Consider the following 14,464-nt stretch of genomic DNA (forward strand, 5'->3'; position numbering starts at 1 on the left):
ATCTCCAGACCTTTCTCAGGTGGCTCCCCTTCCAGAGTGGTTTTCTTTTTTTTTTTTCTTTCTTTAAAACAATTTAACTTTATTTTATGTGCATTGGTCTTAAAGTGTCAGATCTTCTGGAACTGGAATTAAAGACAGTTGTGAGCTACCATATGGGTACTGGGAACTGAACTCAGGACCTCTGGAGAAGCAGTCAGTGCTCTTAACCGCTGAGCCATCTCTCCAGCCCCCCAAAGTGCTTTTCTAAAGCTTCCTCATAGCAGGTGATCATTTCATCCTGTGCACACTCCAGATAATTAGGGCCTGGACTTCACTCTGGATTGTATGTGACACCCATCACACAGTATCCACAATAGTGAGACAGCCTGTCTTCTTTGTCTCTGTAGTCTTGAAACTCTCTGCCTTTGCTATGGTAAGATCCTAATGCAGGTAGGAGAAATGAACATCACTAGCCTGCTGTTCCTGTATTCTGATAAAAGCAAGTTCAGCTAGAATCATCAAGAGCTTTTACAGAATCTTTTAAAAAGAGGCTAGTTCACTATTAGTTTTTCATCAGGGTGATAAATACCTACAACAATCAGCCTATAGGGAGAAAGGTTTATTTTGGCTTATGTTTTAGAAGTTCCATTCTGTGGTGGGTTGGCCTCCCTGGTTAGGGGTCTGTGGGAAGTCAGTATGGTGATACAGCTATAAAACCTTTCACCTCTGGGCATTCTTGGAAGGGGGGAGGGAGGCAGGCTCTGGAGAGGAGGAGGAGGAGGAGCCAGAGTCTCAACCTCTTCAGGGCCATGCCTCCACTTTCCTGAATCCTATTGGGCCTTACCTGCCTCTTAAGGTTCTGCCATTTTCCAGCTGAGCCACAGGCTGCAGACTGCGTCCTTAATGCATTCGTCTTTGGGGAACTTCACACCTCCAAGGAACTGTCGATGCCAGCATTTATAAAAACACTGGGAAGTGAGCATGCCCACTCTAGTTCATGGATCATTGCTTGTCTCCCTGCTACCTTTGTTTCTGTCTGAATTAAGATGACTGCTGCAGACATCTAAGATTAAATTACGTTTGGTGCTACCTTGCTGTCCCGGAACTAAAATGAAAAGGCAAAACAGATTTTTTATTTTGCCTATTATGATATCACATATCTCTGGAGTCTGGGAAAGATGTCGGTCTTTGAACCACGAAGGAGTTGTACTTACGCTGAAGAAAGGAGAAAGCTGGCGCAGGAACCAGGGAAATACGCACTTAATTGCTGGTCTTTTCTTTGACATATTTTTACAGCCCATGTGGCCACAAGAGTTCTTTGCAGCATGTAAAATGCGTTGCGACTAATGTGTGAATGCAATGGCTTATTTTGAAGTTTTTTGAATTGCAAATGGAGAGCTTTTTGAAAATAAAGCCTGATAGTGGGAATGGAGAACAAGAAACTCAATGGTATGAAAGTGTGACATCCCTGGAGACTCCTTAGAGCCCCTGCTGTGCTGATAAAGCCGGCATCAGGAGTGGGGGCACAAGGCAAGCAGCTCTGCAAGCTGGGAATCTCACAGACCAAGCCAACTGCTGTCTTAGATTCCACCTGGAGGGGCTGGCAACTGTCTCTCCAAGAGGTGGTTCTGGTATAGGTGGAGCGGCGTCAAGCCGGGAGCTTCAGAGGAGTCTAGGTCACATACACAAGCTTGGGGAATGAATAAGTTAAACCACAGAAACTATTGAAACTACTGCTGGCTGAGTCAAGTGGAAAAGAAAAAAGAATTATTGAAGATACTGGCGACAGGGAATCTTGGCAGCTAGAATGACCACCACAAAACCTGCTAGGGATACTGCCACCCTTGCCACTAACACAGTTACACTATTGTTGCTGTGGTTGCCCACAGGAAACTCTGGCTTCCATCTTCCCTCCTCCTCCCCTCCCCTCCCTGCCCCTCCCTGCCCCATTTGCCTCCCCCTCCCTCCTTCCTTGCCACTCCAGTGCCTGATGCCCTGGTCACATCTTGTCATGTGACCGTATCCTACCCACAGGGGGAGCTAGTAAAACTGGTAAGAGCTCAGTTCCAAGTTCAGAAGCTGTAGAGTGGGGAATCTACATATGTGGTCAGGTAGGTATTGAATAGCCACCAGATAACAAATGCCTTAGAGACGGCAGACCTAGTAGGTGGGCAGGAACCCTTGGTCAGAGTGAGAGAAGCAGGAGGAAGAGCCTCAGAAACAGTCCTGTGCAGAGAAGCACAGAGAACGAGGGGATAGACAGATGGTACAGCTGTCAAGGACGGACAGCATGCAGAAACAGTTTCCTAGAAACCCAGGGAGGGCTGCTCCAGAGGTGGCAGCCAGCAGCAAGATTAAGGAAGCTCAGCCCTTGACTCCGTGGCTTATAGATCGCTAGTGCCGTTAGCAGGAGAGCTGAGAGCTGCGTGGTAACGAGGACGGGGACTCCCACCCTGTCCCGTGTGTTCACAGCTGGAGCAGGAAGGCTTTGGCAGGTTGTGTAAGCCCTCCACTCATCTCCTCGTGTATGAAGTTGGCATGGTGCTAGTTGACTTCCTGCTACCTGAGGAAATGAACACTTGATAACTTTCTGTTGGCTTGTGGGTTTAGAGGGTCCTGCCAATGACCCGGTGGGATAATGGCTTTTCTGTCTGTGGTGGAGGTGCTGGACCTGCTGGGGAACACATAGAGAGCAAACTGTTCACTTCAGGTCTTGATCCGTAGAGGACTACTGCCTTCAAGGACACATTCTGAATGACTGAACACCTCCACTAGGTTTCATGTAGAGATTCTAGCAGCACTCAGAAGCAGCACGCTGTGGATGAAGACTTTAACATAAGGCATTCTGGAGGTTCTGATCCCAAGTGTAGCAGATACCGAGTTCCCACCCAGAGTCCTTATAATAACCTGTGATAAGATAAAGGGTGGTCTAGCATCTGGCACCTCAGAAGGCCTTGCTCTTGGATCCTGTGAGTTTCCAGTCATTGTCAGTGTTGAGAGCCCGAGGGAGGCTTTGTTCTGAGTTAGCCATTCAGCTGTGGGCTAGTCAGTAAGGCCTGCCCCAACCGGGCATTTTCTGTCTCTGCAGGGATTGAGCTGTGGTACAATGCACACTGTGCAAGTACTAAGTTCTCTAAGGCCTCTGAGAACGGGGACCGAGTCCTAGAGGCACCTGCTTCTTGCTCAGGGGATGGGTATCTCGTTGGGGTACACACCACTGAGAAGAAGGGATGCAAAGATACTGATGCAGGGCTCCTTACCCTCACAGAGGCCACAGGTCTCGAAGCATTTCTGTTACTGCCATAGTGTGTTGTTGGGAGCAATGAGAACAGTCTAGTAAGTAGGTCTTTAATGTAAAGTGTCTTCTCTGGACACCAGAATGTAGACAGGAACATTGGTTTCTCAGGAGTAATTTGTTCCCCCTTTTGATGTAATGGACCCTTTCTTTGTTTAGTTCTCCTCCTGTTCTCACTCATTGGCCAAAGCCATTGTCTTGGCTTTAAGCTGTTCTAAAATTTTTAATTTTGAAAAAAAACCCTGCTTGCTGTCTAGGTGTTGGAACAGTTTATTAAAGGGCAGCCAGCTCGGTAGATGGTAAGGTTCTGAGCGCCACTGATGGAAAAGACGTCTAAGGAGTGTGGAGAACAGTTAGGTGCCATCCCTGCTTCTCCTTCTGTTGAGTGGAGATGTCGAGCAGGCCGTCTCCTGCAGCAGGGCCTCCATCTCAAGAGAGTGGCCAGACTTTAGCAGGAAGAACACAGATGACTTCATCTGCTGGAGCAGGGCAGCACGCCGTGGGCCTGGCCAGCACCCCTGTGGGTTCTGTGAGCCACCATGAGGCTGGTGGGGGGCTGCTTCTGCTCCGCCGGCCCCTGCTTTCCTCTCCCTGCTTCCTCTCTCCTCAACTTTTACATCTCTGCTGACAGTCGGCCTTCTGGGTATGGTCTCCACCCCGTGTCCAGCCGTGGTAGCTGCTGACTGTGTTCGTTTCACCTGTTCTCTGAACTTAGCCGGCACACATCGGTCTGGGATTCCACCACAGTTAAAAGGGAAAAGAAACCTTGGCTTTTTTTTGTTTGTTTCATTGTTTTTTCCCCCCAAGAAGGTTCTCATTCTCAGTAGGAGAGCCTTGTGGTTTGTTGGTTAGCATACTCCCACACTCGGGATATGTCCCGAGGAGGGCATATTTCTTAGGCTGAGCACCTGCTCTAGAGCTGCCGGGGTGGGGTCACTGGCTTCACTCTGGAAAGGGGAGATGACCAGCTCTCTGAGCAGTCAGGACAGCTGGTTATGGTTAATTCATGCCCTTGTCTAAGCTGTTGTTTTTCAATGGTGCATATGACATCAGCACCTAGATCAAATTGGAGTAAGGAATCTAGGTGTTCAGATAGCTCTAAGAATGTCAGCTGCATCCAGCACAGTCCACCCATTCTGCAGAAGAGGGAACTGAGTTCTGTACCATAGGAAGCTGTTACAGCTGCATCCGGCTCAGGCTATCTTATGTCTGATCAAATGTCTTTTCTCTTGGACTAGTCATCTTTTCAAGCTTATTTTAAATTTAATTTTGTTTTATTTGGCTTAATTTTATGTGTATAGAGAAAAATATTGCCAAAGTTTAGGAAAAAGAGAAAGACAGAGGAATTTGAATCATTTAGACAGAAATATGCCTTTTTAAAAAAAAGTGTGGGATGCCTTGATTTGGGTCATATTGACAAAGACAGACCTTAAAACTGTGGGATGCCTTCCAGCTGTGTCCAGCTGCTGAAAGGCTCAGCGCTCCACAGAGTGTGGGCATCTTTAAAGTAAGGACTTATAGAAGCAAGGCAATGCCGTTAGCCTGCACGAGGTTCTGGGTTCAGTCTCAACCACCATCTTCCAGGAAAGACTAAGAGTGTGAGGGGTAGAGGGTGCATAGATAAGAGTGCATGCTCTTGGGGGCATCGCACCTCCATGGTCCATCCCTAGCTCTGTCCCAGAAGCAGAACAGCTCGTCCTGTATTGTTCTCTTTTAATGGATACAGGGTAAGAGTGTAAAACACACACACAGCCTGCGTTTACAATTGGCTCTTACAAGATGCATATGTTTACTTTACGCCATATAGGACTCTCCTGCAGTAACAGAGGCCAGGTGAGATTTGACATGCCTGGATAATGGTTTGTCTTATTAAGGGTGAAATGTGTGATGCTAATGCTGGCTGGTGGAAGAATGGAGGTGAGAAGGTGAGAAGTTCATTTCCCAGAGTCTCTAAGTTCTCTCTCTGAAGGTGTTGGTTTGGAAATGACTTTGGCATTTCAAACATAGCATTAAGTTCTTAGCACTGATAATTTGAGGATAAGTTTTGATGTCCACATGTGACTAAATCATGGCCACTAGCGACTTACCAACCGTTGGAAAGCCAGCCACCTTCCCCCTTAATTTTTGCACCACAGTAATGAACACAAAGGATTTCTGTGACTCCTAGAAGTGTGGAACTTTCCCCACCAGCCATCGGTGGTCAGCTATGCAGCAGATCCTGGCCATAGTCCTCTCATCTCGTTCAGTTCCAACATTTTCTGTCTTACCGGAGCCTGTAGACCAAGACCACGGCTTCCAAGTCTCTTCCCCACTGGAGGTGCCAAGCCACGGGCCCTGGTTGTTTCCCCCATGCTGCCGATCCATAGGCTGTGGACAAGGCTCCACACCGCTGCCTGGGTTTTGTTATGTGCATGAAGTTTCTGACTGTGGGTTTGCAGACCTGTGATGTGGGAGACAGCCCAGGTCTGTGTTTGATTAGTTCTATTCATAGACAGCACTGCCACTCCACGGGACCTCTCAGCCCAGAGGCAGCGCAGACACGGCCCAGTTGCCTTCCATTTGTCTTCCTTGCTGTTTTGGTGAGATGAATGTCATCCTCTTTGTAACACGATCTCATGGTTATTACATAAACCACGTTCAAGCTTGAAGCGAAGGCCTTATCTCCTCATTCTGTCTTCACAACAACTGTAAGCTAAATCTTGCTGTCCACTGACCTTTTAGATAACAAGGCAGGCTCTGACAAATTAAGCACAGGAAGACAATGGCCACCAGTGTGGTACCAGGCTTATTAGACCTCTACAGCCCAGACTGTCATCCAACAGGCTGGGCCCAGTGGGTCCTCTGCAGGTTGGTGCCTGAATTGATAGTGTCCTTCATTCCAGCTGCCACAGATCTGAGTTAGGGTGCTAGCTCTGGCTCTTTGTGCTTTGTGACTTTGTGAGTTGATGAAATCCCCCAGGCTTCACATGTCCACTGGAAACCGTGTACCAAACCTCATGCTCAGCTCCCTTCTCAGTGCCCTGGACAGAAGGACTGCTGTCATTTGGTGTTGCTCATTATTAATGCAGTGTTTCTGTAGCTTCTCCAAGGCTGCTTGTCTTTCTCCTGGAATGCCAAGCCTTGACCAGCTTGGTGGAGAGTTAGGTACCCACAATGGACCTCTGAGATTTTCTCTGCTGTTCCGGAGACAGCTCATGGTCTTTATAAGCAAGACAGAGCATTAATGCTGGACTTTGGGGGTCTGGAGGAGTCCGTTCTCCAGTGGGTGGAAATGGTGACGAGAGTTAGGAAATGAGACCAGTCTCTTTAATTGTTAGTGCGGCTGCTGTGGACATAGACTCAGGAAGGGTTAGAGGAAGGGCATTTGATGGATCAGAGGGATGGAAGAAAGACTGGAATTGTGAGGATGGTTCTCTGACCCCTCGATAGATTGTGCATTCAGGAAAGATCTAAAGGTCAGAAAACATACTAGTGGAAGACTTACGGTCCAAATGACTGAGGCCGGACTGGCTTTCGTGGGACTTTCGGTGGGGGGTGGGTTGAGGGCAGGGGAGGAAAAATGGCAAGATTCTGTTATGGAAAGCTATTCTGAGTCTCTAAATAAAGCATGCTCACTTAAGGGGCTTCCCCAGTTACACATCTCCGAGTTACGTAACTTTCAAATTGCCATATGTCTGTCTATCTAATTAATCTATCTAGATGTTTATGTACTTTGTTATATCTTTATCATTTTTTCATTTACATGTGTTTGGTATGTTTTTCTACTGAATTAAAATGATATATGACCATTCATTTTTAAAAATATTTATTTTATTTATATAAGTGTTTTGCTTGTATGTATGCATATATGTATAGCATGTGTGTGCCTGGTGCCCTAAGGAGTCAGTCAAAAGGACAGTCAGATAGATCCCTTAGAACTGGAGTTAAAGGTGGTTGTGAGTCACTCTGTAGGTGCTGGGAACTGAACCTGGGTCCTCTGTAAGAGCAGCAAATGCCCTTAACTTCTGAGCCTCCCTCCGGCCTGTGACCTTTAAGGGAAATGAGATCACAGTAATGAGCAACAAGTGTTAAAAATGTGTTTATGTGATTCTTATTCTTAAAAATATATACTGTGAACGATGGCTCTTATCTATAATCCCAGCACTCAGGAAGAGATTTCCATGAGTTGAGACCAGCCTGGGCTGCATAGTGAGTTCCCTGCCTAGCCTGGGCTACCGAGTTGATTCTTCATCTCAAAACAAACAAAAACAAACAAATGAAATCCAGACGTGGCTGGAGATTATGTCTGCCTTCAGGAGTTGGCCTGGCTGTGACACACTGGCCTTTTCCTACTGACCTTTAGTCTAACAGATTTAGGTACCAAAGTTTCTTTAAACCTGCATTACATAAATGCTTTTCTTTATTCTGGGTGTATGAAGAGAGGCCTTTTACCTGATTGCGTGTAGAAAGAAACCTAGCAGTCATTAGCTGGGGCCCCGTTTATGTCGTCCTCATGCTGATGAGATCTATACACTTGATAAACGGTATATTATCTGTAAAGGAGTAAAATTATATCTCTTGAATTTAAAGTCAATGGCCTAGATAAACAGCTGCAACATCCAGATTTGAAAATCCGCATCAATACCTCTCCTTTTTTCCTGTCTTTCAGCTTCTCAGAGAAACTGTTCACTGGGAAAGGTTTACATTTTCAGCCGTCGGCTCTAGATTTTGGGATACAGTAAGTACCTTTTTATTAGAATTTGTTGTATTTGTATTAATCTTCAGCATATCTTCTTTGTTTTTAGTTATATATGTGTGTGTTGGGAGGCGTGGTTATGTGCACATGAGTGCAGATGCCCACAGTGGCCAGAAGAGGGCATTGCATCATCTGGAGCTCGAGTCACAGGCAGTTGTGAGCTGCCCACTATCCCCTGGGAACTGAGCTCCCATCCCTGCAAGAGCACATGAGCTGGGAACCACCGAGCCCTCTCTCCAGCCCCTCTTCTCAGTGTATCTTTTATATGATATACACAGCGTTATATTTTAAGCATATTAATAATATAAAAGTAAATCGATCCTATAAAGGAATATTTTCATGAAAAGGGGAGTGTAGAAGTTGTTTTAAGTTCTTTCTTAATATTTTTTTATTTGTTTTGCTGTATGAGGGATTGAAGTTAGGATCTCTTGTTCATGCCAGGCATAGGCTCTCCTACTGAGCTGTACGCTCAGCCCCGCCCCCAGCAGTTATTAATGATTTGCCTTATGCTGTTTGATAGTGAGTAGACTTCAGTAAGAAGTCAATGGTAAGCCTTTATTTTTCCGGAAAAAGTTGGATTATTTCATAGTAGGAAAACTGGGTATTGATGGTTTCGGGATTCTTGTGGGCAGAGGCAGTTTCTCTCCCTGTCTGCTGTGACTTCAGCCTGGAAGTCATACTCTGTCTGCAGTTGCTGGGGTTCACTGTGGACATTCAGGTAGAGAAGAGGAAACACGGAAGGAGACTCTGTCCAGAACCACGAATGAAGAAACTCGGACTTTGGGATCCTGTGAGGAAGAGGGGGAGGCTGGAGAGGAGGCAGCCTAGAACCCTTGTCTGCGAAGCAGCTCAAAGCTTAAAAACTGTATTAAGCTCCTTTTACGCAGAGGAAGGTGGTGTAAGCTCACAGGGCCTGTTCCTCACGTTCTGTGCAGAGCTTTTGTGAGTCCAAGCAGAGCTGGGTGGGGTCGCGTGGTGATGAGTGAACACGGGGCCGGTGGGCCTGGGGCGGCGTTGTGCCTTCATCTTCCATTATTGTCCCTTCTAAGCTTCTGAGGGGTAGAACAACAGGGAGGACTGACGTGGAAATGAAATGTCTTGCTGAGATTTTTTTTTAAAAGGGGGAAGAGATAAAATTGTAAAGGTATTTTGCTGACTTTGCAAGATTCTAGGCGCTGATTTAATTTCTTAGTTATTTAATTAATGACAAGGCCTTACACTGTAGCCCTGCTGGCTTGAAAGTTACAGAGATCTGACTGTCTCTGCCTCCTGGGTGCTGGGATTAAAGGCTTGTACTTCCATGCCCAGAGTATTTTGTATTGAATTATTATAGTTTTATTTTTAGATAAAGGAACTTGTTAAAAGTTGCATTTATACTCATTAATTGGTAATATAAATAAGGTGATTTATAATCTCACTTCTGACTTCAAATCTGGAGAGTAGTTTACACAACTTTTTTCCCTTAAGGAAATTGTGTGTGTGTGTATGTCTGTGTGTGTGTATGTCTGTGTATGTATGTATGTTTGTGTGTATGTATGTGTGTTTATGTCTGTGTATGTATGTATGTGTGTATGTGTGTGCATGTCTGTGTATGTATGTACATTTGTGTGTGTATGTATGTGTGTGTATGTATGCATGTTTGTGTGTGTGTGTGTATGTATATGTTTGTGTATGTGTGTTTGTGTGTGTGTGCAGTGCTGATTTAGAGACCATAGATTAGTTGGTATGATGAAATGGATCATGGTGAATGTAGCTAGAGTAGGCAAAATCTAATTCTAGAATCCTGGTTGTCATTTTATTATTTCAGAACATAATATTCTATATTTGAGTATAGGAGAGATGACTCAGTGGTTAAGAGCACTTGCTACTTTTTCAGAGGACTTGGGCTCAGTTTCCAGCACTAAATGTTTGTTATGCTAGCCCCAGGGGATAAGATTCTCCCTGTTGGCCAGGCACCAGCTCACTGTGTGGTACACATACCCACATACAGGCAAACACTCATATACATAAAATAGAAGTTTATTTTAAAAAACTCTATAATCGAAGCCAGGTGGTGTCTGTGCCCATCTTTAATCTCAGCCCTTGGGAGGCAGAGATAGGTGGATCTCTGTGAGTTCAAAGCCAGCCTGGTTTGAACAGAGCAAGTTCCAGAACAGGCACCAAAGCTAATGACCAAGATCAGAAACGCTGATGACAGCTTATGCTGGAGAGGATGCGGGGTAAGGAGAATGCTCCTCCATTGCGGGTGGGAGTGCAAACTTGGACATCTGCTTTGGAAATCAGTATGGCAATTTCTCAGAAAATTAGGAAACAATCTACCTACCTCAAGACCCAGCAGTACCGTTGTTGGTATATACCCAAAGGATGCTCAATCATACCACAAGGACATGTGCTCAACTATTTTCACAGTGGCATTATTTGTAAAAGCCAGAACCTGGAAACAACCTAGATGCCCCTCAACTAAAGAATGACCGAAGAAAATGTGGTACATTTACACAATGGAGTACTACCCAGTGGTAAAAAGGACATCTTGAAATTTGCAGGCAAATGATGGATCTAGGAAAATCCATATTGAGTGAGGTAACCCAGACCCAGAAAGACAAACATAAGTACTCACTCATAAGTTCCTTTTAGACATAAAGCAAAGAAAAATCAACCTACAGTCCACAACCCCAGAGAATCTAGACAAAAAAGAGGACCCCAAGAGAGACACACGTGGATCTACATAGGAAAGACAAAAAGACAAGATCTCCTGAGTAAATTGGGAGCATGGGGGTCACAGGAGAGGGGAGTGGGTAAAAGGGACTGGAGCAGAGAAAAATGTATAGCTCAATAAAAACAATGAAAAAAGAAAAAAAGAAGCCCAAATAAATAAAAATTCTATAATCAGGCTTGATGCGAATCCACAAAGAATCAATAAAATTTAAAAAAATTCTATAATCAGTGCGTACGTGTGTGTATGTGTGCTGTGTTTCTCTTAATTAGCCACATGCATCAATCACTGGTTCTGATATCTAAAAACCTTATTGAATGGTCATGTGAGTCCTTGATTTGACAGGATTACTGATTTTTAAGACTTTAAATACCTTCAGAAGATTCAGTTAAATTATATACTACTTTATAGTATTTGTTGTGTAGTTATGTTTTATGTCATTTGAGTTGTGTTGCTTTGTTATTTTATTTGTGTAACCCTAGCCGGCCTGGACCTCAGTAGACCAAGCTGGCCTCAAGCTTGCGCCGAATCTCTTGGCTCTGTCTCTGTAGGGCTGGGGTTGCAGCTGTGCAGCCCAGCAGCCGTGACTGCATCCTGCATGGGCGACTTAGGCAGACATCACCTGAGCAGGCACCTCTCATTGCCAGGTGTCTTTGTGCTGGAGCACGGGACACAGAAGTTTACACACTTGTTGCTGAGAAATAGTGCATCATGTCACTACAAGGATGGGGAGGACCAGGCTGTCGCTCACGATCCTAGTTTTCATGATAGTAAAATGCAGGCTGTCATTTTCTTGAAGTTAAAAATAAATAAAAAAAGAATCTCAAGACCAAACTTCATTCTAATTTCTAAAACATTTTAAAAATCACATACTTTCCTTGTTCCACCCACCTGGCTAATTTATCGTTATTATTAGAGTATGACAGTAGCCAGCAGCCAGCTCACCTGGATTCCCTCACTTTCCTGGCCCAGTATTTGCCTTTATTATTTTGATATTGACCTCAGGCAGACAGCATACTTTCTCCTGACATGGTTTCAATTTCAGATGCAGCATCGGGATCTTGTTAGTGCTTTGTCTTCCTGGGCTCTTATTTTAAGGGTTAGCAGTCTACTGGTTCCATGACTGGAAGTGCTAATCATTCATACATTTTCATCATTCTTTTGCCATATTAAATTAATAGATTATCCTCCAGTTGTCACTGCCAAAGGAAATTCATACCCTTTTAACACATGTAAAAATAGAATATTGAAAAGTAGACTAAAAATAGGCAGTGGTTAGGAGGCTTCTGTCTCCCCTGGGAGGGAGGGTGTCTGCTGTCCCCCTGCTGGGGAGGGCGCGACCCTCTCTCCTGAGTGCAGATCTCAGGCGGGCGGCTGTGTTCTTGGAAACCAGAACGCTTGTGTTTCGTTATGTGAATAGTGTGTAAAGCAGTGGGGAATAGTTTAAATGCCAAGTTTAAGTAGCTTTGTTGGTTGGTTGGGACCTTTTACTTAAAGCCACTGAAGTTTGTACTCTTTTATGGCCAGAAAGGCAGATTTGAGCCCAGTTCTCTGACTGATTTATTAGGTGACCCTTATGTTTTCAGTAGGGTTTTGATGTTTGTTTTTGTTTTTCTTTTGTTTTTCTGATTTTTCAAACAAGGTTTCTCTGTGTAGCCCTGGCTGTCCTGGAACTTGCTCTGTAGACCAGAATGGCCTTGAACTCAGAGATCTGCCTGCCTCTGCCTCTCAAATGCTAGAATTAAAGGTATGTACCACAATGCCTGGCAGTAAAAGATTTTTAATTGAATTATTTTGGGGACTAGAGTGCTTGCTGCTTTGCCAGAGACCCAGCTTCAGTTCCAGCACCCATATTGGGCATTTCACAAACACCTGTAGCTCCAGCCCAGGAGATCTGACACCCTTGTCTGAACTCTGTGGATATCCTCCTCCAAATACACAGCCTTTTGGCATGCACACACTCAGATGCACACCATATAAATGAAACAAAAAGTAGATAAAATTTAAACACTGAAAGAACCAAGACTTTAATCACACTGGAGTGTGTCTTACTTATAAATGAAGGTTCTAAAATATTTATGATTTAAAATATACATCAGATATATTAAAATCTTCCATTAAGATGAGTACTTAGAAAAGTAACCATGGAAGCCAGGACAAAATGTCTAAACATTGAACATAGAGAAACAGTGGGCATATCATTGTTACTCCAGTGAATGTTTTCCTTTTTAAGTCAGAGTAACCCAGGATGCTCTGGGCTTGCTGTCTTCAGTCTTAACGGCCCTGCTAGGATGAACAGCTCACTTCTACAATTGGAAAACCTGCAACAAAATTACAGAAAGACAAGTATAACATACAAGGATTTTTGCCTAAATTGGAGTAGGCTTATTTTGGGGCCATACTAATAGAACTGTGGTTTTGGGTAGCTGGGAGACTGACTTGCAGGCTCCTCTGCCTTCTAATTGAGCTAGAGGATTCAGTGCTGGACGGTAGGAGTCAGTAAGACCCAGACCAGCTGGAGGCCCCTCCTGTGCTGCGCTTGACAGCCTCTCCACTAGATCATTACTGGGAGGTTGGCGGGAAGTCTTCAGATTGTGTGTAAAGCTTTCTGCCTGTACAGGTTTTTGTTTGTTGTTTTGGTTTTGAGACAGGATTTCCCTCTGTACCTCAGGCCGAGAACTTGACATTCCCCTGCCTCAGCTTCCTGAGTGCTCTCTCCCACGGTACTGAGTTCCATGAAAACTCCCTCTCCTTCCTTTTCTCCCCTCTTTGAACTGTCACGAAAATCTATTGCCAAACAGTTCAGTATGGAAATATATTTACCGCAATATTGAGTGTAGAGTAAAACAGGCCGTTTGGAGGAGAGATGTGGATTTCTGTGCTGACCAGTGGTCAGGTAAGCTTATTCTAAGGTTTTGGACACTGGCTCAGTTTCTTTGTATTGTTCTTTTGCCATCTCTGTGCATCATTGACCAGTCATGGGGAAAGGGAAGTGTTCCCTGCTACTCCTTGGATGTGTGCCACCATTTCCTTTCAGTGACAATCTGCTGTGCACGTCTTTCTTCAGCTCAGGGGGCTGGGCCTTGCCCCTGCTGTCTCCTTGGTGCTCAGAGCAGCTTTCATGGTGAATGAAATCTCTTATCTAAATATACCTTGGTTGGAACGAGAACCCTAGCTATGCTGGTACATGCCCCAGGGTATGTTTGGTTTTAAACAGACAAACATGCAAGCTCTTAATAACCCAGATGCGCCGAATCCTTACACCACAGAAAGAAATGGAGTGCGACTGTAGATTGTCATTAGTCTTATAAAAATAAAGGCTTATAATTTACTTATTTATTGATTTATTTTGTTTTTAAAACCGTTATGTATTAAGTGGTTTATTTCCAACAAGATTTAAAAATTGTTCTGTGCTGAGAACTTTCTCCCTGTGGAGGGGAGCTGTGCAATGCCTACACCTATTCTACTAAGGTCCCAATGACAAACCAAAGTTTGATTTCACCAAAGGGGAACCCATGATTTATTGGGCTTGCATACAGACTGTGGATGGGGGGGGGTACTGACAGAGTATGGGTAACCCCCAAACAGCTGCACTAGAAGTCCTTATGAATGGTAACACCCATGGCTGTGTAGATGGTGCCTCTTTCCTTCAGCTCTCCACAGCCTACATACTCCAGCCCCTCTCCAGGGCCACATGCAATTGTGAAAATTATTTCCCCAGCCCCTCCTTCTGTGAGGGACT

General features: G+C 44.7%; 1 protein-coding gene across 2 annotated transcripts in view; it reads left to right on the forward strand.

Annotated features, from left to right (window-relative positions):
• Nucleotides 1–14,464, forward strand: part of Tmem131l (transmembrane 131 like) — a 116,462-nt gene that overhangs the window by 57,721 nt on the left and 44,277 nt on the right. For both annotated transcript variants that reach the window (XM_057757116.1, XM_057757114.1), the window contains exon 4: nucleotides 7,923–7,991. In XM_057757116.1, the coding sequence (XP_057613099.1) occupies nucleotides 7,923–7,991 (69 nt within the window). The remainder of the gene's footprint in view (nucleotides 1–7,922; nucleotides 7,992–14,464) is intronic.

Source organism: Chionomys nivalis, chromosome 24, assembly GCF_950005125.1.
Source record: "Chionomys nivalis chromosome 24, mChiNiv1.1, whole genome shotgun sequence".
Classification (NCBI taxonomy): Eukaryota; Metazoa; Chordata; class Mammalia; order Rodentia; family Cricetidae; genus Chionomys; species Chionomys nivalis.